Source organism: Lepeophtheirus salmonis, chromosome 8, assembly GCF_016086655.4.
Source record: "Lepeophtheirus salmonis chromosome 8, UVic_Lsal_1.4, whole genome shotgun sequence".
NCBI classification, from domain to species: domain Eukaryota; kingdom Metazoa; phylum Arthropoda; class Copepoda; order Siphonostomatoida; family Caligidae; genus Lepeophtheirus; species Lepeophtheirus salmonis.
This window is the reverse complement of record NC_052138.2, coordinates 37,626,306-37,637,489: the sequence shown is the minus strand read 5'-3', so window position 1 is coordinate 37,637,489 and position 11,184 is coordinate 37,626,306. Positions and strand designations below refer to the sequence as shown.

General features: G+C 32.4%; 1 protein-coding gene across 1 annotated transcript; it reads left to right on the top strand.

Annotated features, from left to right (window-relative positions):
• The first annotated feature begins 797 nt into the window (after positions 1–797).
• Positions 798–10,857, top strand: LOC121122368 (uncharacterized). Its single transcript, XM_040717338.2, has 5 exons — positions 798–3,194; positions 3,619–3,809; positions 7,851–8,017; positions 8,108–8,281; positions 9,016–10,857. Exons 1-5 carry the CDS (start codon positions 1,914–1,916, stop codon positions 9,456–9,458), a joined length of 2,256 nt encoding a protein of 751 aa, XP_040573272.1. The 5' UTR covers positions 798–1,913; the 3' UTR covers positions 9,459–10,857.
• The last annotated feature ends 327 nt before the right edge of the window (positions 10,858–11,184 follow it).

The following is an 11,184-nucleotide window of genomic DNA, read 5'->3' as shown; positions in this document are numbered from 1 at the left end:
ACAATAAACACCATGGGTGCATCAATGAACAATATTTTTGATAACTAACAGGTATTTGCATGTTTTCAGGTACGCACTTTTGGGTCGTGGCGCATAATTTGAGAAACACTGAGTAAAACATAGCTTTTAAAATTGTATCCTAATTGAAGGAAATGCCATCTTGGGGGCTCAAACTTGATATTTGTACTACATAAAACGAACATATTTTCAAGAAATCTGGATAAAACTCCATCAGATGGTTTTAAGAATAAAATAAACTTAACACACGAATTGAATACTACTTAATGTCAATGATAAACACTGATATTTAGTAATATGTACTGAAAATCGCATTGAAATGTTTAAATGTGTATATTTTTTTTCTTTATCGATTTTAAACAAGAAAAGTAGGATAATAGGGGAAAATATCTAATTCTTTTCATTGTAATAGTTAACTTTTATCATAAGATTGTATAATGATTACATATTTTTAATACATTTAAGGGTAAGATAATATTTAATAGGCAATAGAGGGATTATTTTTGACAGTACTTTAATTTGTATGTCCCATTTTGACATTCAATAGTCCCTTAAATGAAAGAAAAAGGGGTTTCATTATTATAAAATTTGGTTGTTTAAACACCCAAAACGGCCGACATCAACAATGTTGACGTCACGTGAAAGCGCACTATAAGTTAATACGATATTAAATATGAATTCAAGGTTCTGTCCGGTTCAGTGGTTCTATCAGTTTCGGTTCTTTTTCAAAGTGGGGCCGTGAGGGGAGTCCAGAGGGGGAGGGGTGCAGGCAGATGGAGAATTGCTTTTAGCCTACACATACATAGCACACATATTTTGTATAAAAGGGGCCTCAGCTAAAAATGTATTAGTGTAGGGGGTCTTGCCATAGAAAAGTTTGGGAAACCCTGGATTAAGAAATATTACATTTATCATATGGCAGCCCCTTCCCTCTTTTATTTTCATAGTCTCGTGTCTAAAACCACTTTTACATATCCATAAGTAGCCCTTAGCTATTTAGAACTTAGATACAACTGTATTACCCTGACGACGTAAAAAAATCATTGAAATACGCTGGAATTGCACAAAAAAAACTCAGAAAATTAACTTATTGATTAAAGCTGTTTTATTTTTTATAGTATATATTGTAATTTCTGTATATATTCTATAAAGTAACATAAGTACAAGAACCGAGACCGATAACCAATATAATCCGGTCTCGGTTCTTGAACCGCTAGAACCGATAGAGGCACAACCTTGTATAAATTAATAATAGTTCTGTAGTTGCAGAGTAAAAATTGAATTTGTTGATAGTATACAACCACAACTACTAGAAATAATAAAAAGAGAGAGAGATGAAAGACAAAAAAAGGAGAATTGAGGAGAAGAAGAACGCAGTGTGTGTAATGTTTTGGTAAGATTTAACCTCCCTCTCTATGTGGAGTCTATGAATTGACACCGGTTGGGGCCGTCTCCTACAGCAAGCTACACACCGAGCGCCACGCAGATAGAGAAAGACAGACAATCATACAGAGATACAGTGATACCATCATAGAGACGAGATTCTTCTCTCCTTTTCTTTTTTATTTCTCCTTGAGTGTTTGTTGATGGTAGTACATAGGAGAGGATTTTAGGCTGTGATGGCGGCTCTTCGCGTTCAGTGTTATGTTTCTTTTTCATAGCTTCATCCTCGAATTGATTCTTCTTTTTCTTCTAAAGTCATAAACTTTTCCGTCAAAGAAGTGTTATAAATTATAATAAAAGCTTCCTTTAGTGTCTCCAAGGGAATCGTGGATAGGAGTGGATTTATGACTTCCCCTTGAGTTCCTTGCTCAAAAGACTCTGTATCCTCATTGGGCTGTGCACGCCAAAAGAAAAGCAGACTCTACGGAAGTGTTCTTGTCTCAAGAGTGAAGATGAATAGTGCGGCCGAAGCGAGTTCCGAGCCCCTCTCTCATTCCGCCCCCACCACCACCTCAAATGCCGCCATTTCCAATCCCAACAAAGACATGAGTCAAAATGGATCCAACGCCATTCCTCCTTTGAGGAAAGATCCCCCTCGACCCACTGTGGGACCGCCACGACCCACCACGGCAAACGTGGCACCCATTCTTCCCCCCAAACCCATGCAATCCAAGATCAAGCCCTTTGGTTCTCCACTCCCCGTCGTCTCTTCCGTCAAAACCCACGCCACGCCCATTATGTCCGCACCTGGAGCCCTTAGCAAAGTGATCCTCTCCAACAGCACTTCAGACTCCGCTCCCAAACAACTCACGGACTCCTCACTTAAGCAAGACGCCGCTTGCCCCATGACGCCTCCAGTGCCCGCGGAACAGCCCGTCAAGGCCAGTCCTCCTCCTCCTCCACCCACACACTCCAAACCTTCGGAAAGTCCCCTGCCTGACAAAAAAGAATGTAAGAGTAATTTTATTGAAAAAAATCCCGACAAGAAAACTGAAAAGAAACAAGAAGAAGTTAAATTACCAGAATCTTCTTCTCTCAAAAGTGTCCAAAAAGAGGAAGAAAAAGCCCCTGCTAAGTTTAAAGAAATCCTCTCCCAGGATTCCACTAAAAAATTAGATTCCAGCAAAACATCTGAAGCTATTGTAAAGGCATGCGAATCTCCGAAAAAGGTTGAGCCTAAAAAAGTAGCTGAGCCTCCTCGTCAAGATGTTAAAACAAAAGTAGTAATAGATCCCAAAACCGAGGGAAACAATAAGAAGGCATTCGAATCATCGAAATCCGTACAAAAAACTGATAAGTCGAACACGCATATATTATCTGCTGCTAAGACTCTCGGCTCTACTAAGCAATCCGAAGGCGTTAAAAAGTCTGAATTATCAACTGCGCCCAAGATATTAGATTCTAGTAAAACCCCTCTAACAGGCTTTACAAAAAAAATGGAGTCTCCTCACAAACAAAGTTTAAATGCCAAAGGTGGTGGTGGTGCGGACTCCATAAAGTCTGTAATTTCCAAAGAATCTGCTCAATCTTTAGGCAAAACTAAAGCCGATATTACCAATGATGATACAAAGGCTTCCTCAAAACTGGATTCATCTCAAAGTCCAAGTAAAGATTCATCATCTGAGGCTCAATCATCTCCACCATTAAAGCTTCCTGATCTTAAGCCCAAAATTGCTGTGAAGAGGAAAAGAGCAAGTTTGGTCTCTCAAAAATCGAAGGAACCTACTACACCGGTGAGTTTAATTAGTACTTTTTAGTGATTTATAACTTGGTAATTAGATATTTTGTTTTAATTAACCAATAAATTATAGTTTCTTTCTATCATTGAATTATTATTTAATTGTAAAAATATTCCTCTTGAAATGAGTGCTTAGTGAACTTCACCCTAGCATCCTTTTTCTTTTTGGGCAAAAAAAAAATTATATAGCTTCTATCTTTTTTTTTCTTTTTTTTTTTTTTTTTTGAAAAAATATAGAACGAAAAGAAAAATATCTTTAAACGATTTACAAAATAGGTTAATGAGCATGAGATTTTGTAGCTGAGTTTCATTTGAAATTTTTGGAGCCTAGTTTCTGGTATCAAAGAGAATATTTACATTTTTGGATCATGATATTAATTAGTTTGGTCATTTTATTAAATACATTTTTTACATTTTAGTTGCGAGAATCTAAACGCTCAAGAGTTCAGGTTATTCAATTTCAAAGTCCAAATCCTGAGTTTCAGCAGATAATTAAAAGTTTGAAGGGTGGAAATAATAAGGAAAAACCTCCACCTAAACCTGAAGCTACAATTACTCCCGTTAAGAAGAGTCCAACCTCCGATAAATATTCTGATGCGGTTTTTTTCAAGTAAGTAAAATTAAAATATCCTTGTATGGTTCTCATTTGTTACTTTATGAAAGTAGTAGTACTGACGAATGGGAATTGATAATAACTTATTAATTGGCTATTTCATTAATACCTTAACTCAGTGGTTTCCAAACTGTGGGTCTCGGCCCCATTTGGGGTTGCAACACCAATGCTGTTTACATTGGTTTTGAGACGAATATGAATATTATACTTTACGTAGTCATAGTCAAGGCTGCTAAGTCGGTACATAAAATGTCCAACTCTGACTCCAGTATTTTGAATGTCTCCGACTCCAACATACATTATTATTTTTCAATAATATCGTTTATAGGCTATATAAGTATTATTGAGTTATTTTGAGTCTAGAGACTATAAATATAGGTTTAATTTATAGCTATAGGTAGTTATTAGTTATATGTAGTACTCAATAATTGTGACAGTTATTAAGAAAATATTTGGATTTTAAGATATTTAACAAGATGAAAAACAAATGAAATGGATCAAAATCCATCTATTGCTAATGCATTCATAAGTTCAGAACATAATTTATGCACTTGCAAGCGAGGAACAACAATACAAACAATTTCTCACTACAACGTTACACTTTTCTCTGATGACATTGACTATTCAGGAGACTGTGTAATGAACTACCATGGCTAATGACTATGCTCTACACAACATAATTTATACTTTAGATATGTTTGGGAATTGTAATTTTATAGACCATAGAACATGTTTGAAATTTGTGAAGTTAACTCATAAAGGAGTAAAGTTAATAAATTAATAGTACTAAATATCTATTATTTATAACCATTTAGAAAAAAACTTTAGAAAAGCCACTGTATTAACTCTTCCCTCAAATTTGAATACAAAGCTGTAATTGACTTGAATGCCTATGCATGTATGTAGATTAGGGTGCATCAGACCCCCCAAAGTAAAAAAATATTGCTTTGGCGGTATGATAAAAATGTTATAATTCTAATTAAAACACACCGTATGAAATATTTTTAAATTTGAATAAATTCTACCGATGCCACATTTAGCATATTGAAATAAGAATATTATAGTATATGGTTATATGACTATGGCAAGCAACGCTAAACATTCTTTTTTTTTTTTCTAGAATTATATGTTTAATATTACTATAGTTAACTTGCACTTGCTCGAAAATGCGTTGTTTTAATTTTAGTTATTAAGAAATACATGGTTACTAATCTAGAAATATGGGTTTAATATATTAAGAGAGCCAAGTGAAAGAAACTGCATCACTTCAGTGGGATTCAAAACTTATAGTTACTTTAGTGCATAAAACCCCCCATGATTTTAAAAATGTTTTTATTTCGTTAAGGCGGTATAGCAAAAGTGTTATACCTCATAAAGAATAATTTTGTAGAAATTTCATAAATTTTGGTTAATATTTACCGGGTCCACATCAATGTTAAAAATAGATAATTGAAAGATTTATGTCCATAAACTAAATAAATGAGACAAAAGTAATTTAAATCAAAATATATATATTTCCCGTTTATACTTCTTGAACAATACATAAGACATCAAATAGTATTAATTGTTTTCGATGTTAATAAAAAAAAATACTAGAATTTTGTTTTTTGATGACGAAAGTCAAAGGTAAACACATAATCTACATACAAAGTGATAATCTTCACAGTTACTCATATTTACTCACTCTTACATTAGCTTTCTCTTGCGGAATCCTATTTGTTTCTACTACTTACAAAACATTCTGAAAATGTTCTTCTAATTAAACAACACCAGTAAAGTCTGAGCTTATTTTTACGCCTCTTTATGCACAGTCATTAATAACGTTAATGAAATTTATTTTTGATTTGGAAGACTTATAAGACAACAAATTTATTCACTCTGTAACTTTTTTGGTCAGGAAATTAGTTTCTAAGCACAGCTGTGTAAAGATGAGCCAGGAATGGCATGAAACTAATCTGCAAGTGCTGTAGACTGTGCTATGTCAATCGGAAAACTAGTTTCCCAAAACCTGTACTAAAGCGATATGTATGCATGTCATGTCTGTCACCGAGTTCATACTTCATTACTGTGAGACTCTTAGCCATATTGTGTCGTTCACTTCATGAGATTTAAATTACTGATGAGGGCAAGTGGTACCATTTCTGCGCTTAAATACCACAGATGACGAGATAGAGCAGATATGGCACTCTTAGATACGGATAGATTGATTACCAGATATTGCTGGAATTTCTTGTATATACACAAATCAATCAAAGGAATATCCATGCCTGTGGTACTTTTATTCCCCAATGAACTGTTGCTAAACATACATAACTGATCACTCTGATATTTGGCATGAATGGTTAAAAATAAACATAGATAACATATTATAATGTAAGAGAACAATTTTGATTGAAAATAGCAGTTTAAAACATCAAGCGGACTTTGTGTATTGGGACAAGAAGTTCGAGGCAACACTCCTTGTTGATGAGGGGATCTAAATACAACACTCACAGTTAAGATAATTCATTGTGATCATCACGCTGATGCCGTGTAGACTTTTGATAAACTGAAGTGCTTCATTTCACATTATCAATGATCTTGGATCGAAAAGTGTCAGCTTTTCTATGCTGAGGCAGCTCACACTTACAAAATATTTTGAAGACGGATACTTTCTTGTGATTTCGACGTTAGTTTTTTCAGGTCTTTGGATATCTGTGCCAGCATCACCTCACCAATATGATGAAGATTTGCTGCCCAGAGTAATAGCCGTGCTAATGCCTGTTAAATACAAATACAAGCTAAAGTAACACGGCCTGTGTTAGAGGCATTTGTATCGAACACCCTCCATACAGCTGATTTTTCACATTTCTATGCTTTGCTCAGTTATAATTTTTCCTGAGCGTCGATCAGTGTCTGATTTCTAATATGGAATCCCAAGGAGCTTCGTTCACATCACCGATCGATTCAGTCACAGCTCTCCATTAAAAATCTTATTTGTGAAAGTACTCATACGTTTTGTATCCCACTGTAGTGATGCAATTTCTTTCACTTCCCCCTCTTAGGCCGTTAAAGCCATATTTCTGGATTAGTAACAATGTATTTCTTACTAACTAAAATCAAAAGAACATATTTTCAAGGAAGTGCAAGTTAACGATAATAATATTAAACACATATTTCTTGAAAAAAACAAAAATTAATGTTAAGCGTTGCTTGCCATAATATAACCATATACTATAATATTCTCATTTCAAAATACTTAATGTGGCACTGGTAGAATTTAGTCGAATTTAAAAATATTTCATAAGGTGTGTTTTTATTATAGGTATAACATTTTTTTTATTCTGCCAAGTCAGTATTTATTACTTGGGGGGTCTGATGGACCCTAATGTAGATATTTATGAAGTAAAAATATATTTCTGATTTTTGTTCAAGATTGTTTTAATATTGACACACCAAATATTTCATTTGTAACATTTATTTACTTATCTCTTTTATCAATTCCTCTTTGGCAAATTTCGAATTTTTTTTCTCGAACAAATATTATTTTGATAAATATTTTAATATGCTTGAAATACTTGCTCGGATGAGTTAATTTGCTACACTGACTATATTATTGTTAAAAAGGTACACGGTATAAATGAAAGACAATATAAGATAAAACAACTAGAATCGAGAGTCCTTCATACTGATAATTTTTTTGATAAATTTAGCAACATTTCTCTAAATGTAGTTACTCCCAACCTTTTAATCACTATGGAGTCCTATATGATTTTTTAATATATTAAGGCATAAAAAATATGCTCAATCAAATGTTTTATTTACTATTTATGTTAAATAACCCTTGACGACTCAATGAGCAACTATCTTAATAAAAAGCGTTAAATATATAATTATATATATATATATGTGATGTTGATGAATTAGCTTCCAGATTTTAATTTTTATTCAATGTTTAAAATTTTGATACCCACTGTATATGAACAAAGTATTTATTAAATTATCATTATAGATAATTATACTATATGATTAATTAAAAAATGTATTTCTATTTTACAGAGGTGAACACTTGGCTGTTCGTAACGCTGAGGGAAGTTTTTATATTTGCCAAGCCATTCAAAATATATTCAGGCACTCGAAGAAGATAAGTATTCAATGGTTATCTGAAGCTCCAGATGAAAATCCGAATAAGGATGTTTATATGCCTGAATATTATGATAAAACAGGTAAATTTCTCGTTCATTTAGACTTATTCCCTTATTCAAAAAATCTAATAAAAGAGGATTTTTTTAAAAATTGTTATTTAATTTTTTTAGATTTTGAAACAATTTTGACGTCTGTAGAAATGGAAAAACTCGATAAAAAGAGGTTTAGGCTGACGAAAATGGAAGAAACTCGTATCAAAAATATTCTGAAGAAATCTGTAGAAAAAGAAGAGGGTACGTTGGAGCCCAATGAGGTTGATATATCCGAAGATAATCCTGATGGATGTAAGTTTCTATTAAATAAATACATTCATTTTCCAAGAGATACACATACTTAGTTTTTTTTGTATATCTTAACATTCCGAATTGTGTTCTGCACTCTTGTTGAAACTCGGTCAAAGATACTTTTTTTTTTTTTTTTTTTCACTTAGGTCCTAATTAATTTTCCAGACCGAATTTTTGGTCCAGACTTCTATCTCAAACCGTAGAACGAAATTTAATTGTTTTTAAATTCTGAACCGATTTTTTCGGTCTTAATGTATAGACCAATTTTTTCCGATATTAATCTATGGACCGATTTTTTCCCCTATCCATCTTGAGTTGTTGCAAAAATATCATTTATGCAATACATTTTACTTCATATGACGTTATGCCCATGTTTACAATTTTGAAAGATACATAACGTCATCAACAATTCATCTATAGAATCGCTCTAGAATTTTAAATGACACCGATTTTGTGTAAGACCGATTTAGACCGAATTTTTCTTTGAGACCCGTCCAGACTGAATTCCTTTAAAGGACTTGATGAGTTTGGTCCTCTAAACTTCATTAACGGTCTCAGACAGGTCTACACAATAAGCAAATGCAATATTGGAACCTTAAAAAAAATTACAATTATATCTTTTTTATATTTTGCGGCGTAAGAATCTATTAGGCTTTATTTTTTGACCTAACTATCATGTATTAATGTTCGTAAAACATGCATTTATTTATATATTGATATTTATTTGGTTTCAGTGGACATTTCATTGTATAAGGATGAAGACCAGCTGAAGGAATTGGAACGCAAGAAAAAAGATGAAGAGAAAAAGAAAAATAAAGTAGTTCAAAAAACTCCAAGGCCTAAAACTTCAACTTGCAAAAGTACCCCCAAAAAATCCACCATTGCTAACAAGAAGTCTACACCTAAAAGGTTTCCTAAACAAAAAAGTGAAGCAATAAAGAAAACGAACGGCTCTGCTAAAAAATCTAATTCCAAATCTCCCAAAAAACGTAAGAAAGTTATCGATGAGGATGAAGAGGACGATGAGGATTATGAGGTCATGCCAACCCCTAAAAAACGAAGAGCTGCTGAACCAGAAAAAGACAAGGATGAAGTCGTCAGCAATGCTAAAATTGAATCAGATCCAAAACTACCTTCAAGGGCTCGGCGTAGAGTTGTTGATTCATCAAAGTCATAAAAACAAACACTCATAAACTGGACTAAAGACAATTTTTTGATAAGATACAATGTGCTGAATTATTATTTACATCTATGATAGTGTTATTTATTCATTTCTTATTTGCATATTTTTTTTCTAATTCGTTAGAACAATAAGTCCTAACGCGTATAGTTGGTCTTAAGTATTAATGTTGCTGGTTTGAACATGTTATGCATATCTCATAATCTGGTGCAATTTATTTTGGATTAATATGATTATTATAATTATTTTATTTCACTTATTAAATTATGTTATTTAATTTTTTCTTCCAAAAAAAATGATATTACTGATGAAATACCTGATAAAATTATCGGAGCGTGTTTCTCCAGCTTTCTTTCTTTGTCTCTTTGCCATCATCCCTGTAGTATTTTAATTAACTAATTACCCATATTCGTAAACGAAACAGCCTTGATTCATTTTTAAAATCACATCACATAATTAATTAGTAAGTCTAGATAAGCTTTGTAAATTGAGCATGAATATTATTATATTTTTTTCTGTTGTATCATTATCTGGTGTTGGATCTCAAGATTAAATTTAAAAGATAAAAGTTATGTGAATTCTTAATTTTGTTGCATATTTGTTTTATTCAATACTTGATGAATTGTTTTATATATTCCTTGAAGTGGATGAATAATCAATTAATTATCCCTTCCATACGCCTAGATAAAAGACTATAGTATGTAAGACTCAAAGTGTGACGGAAGTGTGTGATGATACTTGCCCTTGATGATTTAGTCTTTCACCTTGTTCATGATGTATAGCACTTTGAAGAGATGACTCCAGGTCTAATGTGGTCTAAACCAGTCCAACAAATTAGGAAGAAATATATTTTATTTATGTATGTTTCATAACTCTCCCAAAATGTGAATCTTTTTCATAGAATCAATAAGAATAATAGTAATAATTTTATATGATCGTATATTAATTATAAGCAGCAGCCCTTACTTGTACACTTACTACCTTATTTTTCTAAACATTCTTACCTATTATCGGTTTTGTATATCACTTGAACAAATTTACTCTTACTTAATATTATGTACGTACACCTGTTGGTACCATATGATATAAATTAGAACTTAAACCTTCTAAGCAAACAAGAATTATAATAATAATTTTCTTTTTCTGTAAGTCTCGTTTGTGTTTGTGTGTGAAATTGTCTCTTAACTTTATTGAATGTGCCATTTGTATCAACAACTGTATTAATATTATTCACTTAAAATGTTTGTTAATTATTATCATGAACAAATTCATTGTGTGCTTTAGAGACAATTGACTTTATTCTCTAATCTCTATATTTTTAAAATCCTATTCATCCATAGTTTGTACATATATATCAATATGATTATGAATTAATAATATTACAATATCCAATTTAGTTATTTTCTTTTGTCATTTTTGATCTTGAATAATATATCATCATCTAGATAGGAAATTGTTCAGTACATAATATTTCATATTATTTGCGGTTATGTAACTTAAGAAATGAGATCTTGGTTAAGGTGGATTAACTCATCTATAGTGCGTGTACACGTATATGTGTTTATATACAATATTCATTCTTGTTCATTGATTAAAGGAAGTATCCGTATGAGCAACTCGTCTTACGGTATTAGTGTTGGATTGATCTTAAGACTCATTTCCTAATAGGTATCCAATTCTATGTCCTTTTTTTTTATCGGTGCTATCTTTTTTACCATTCAAC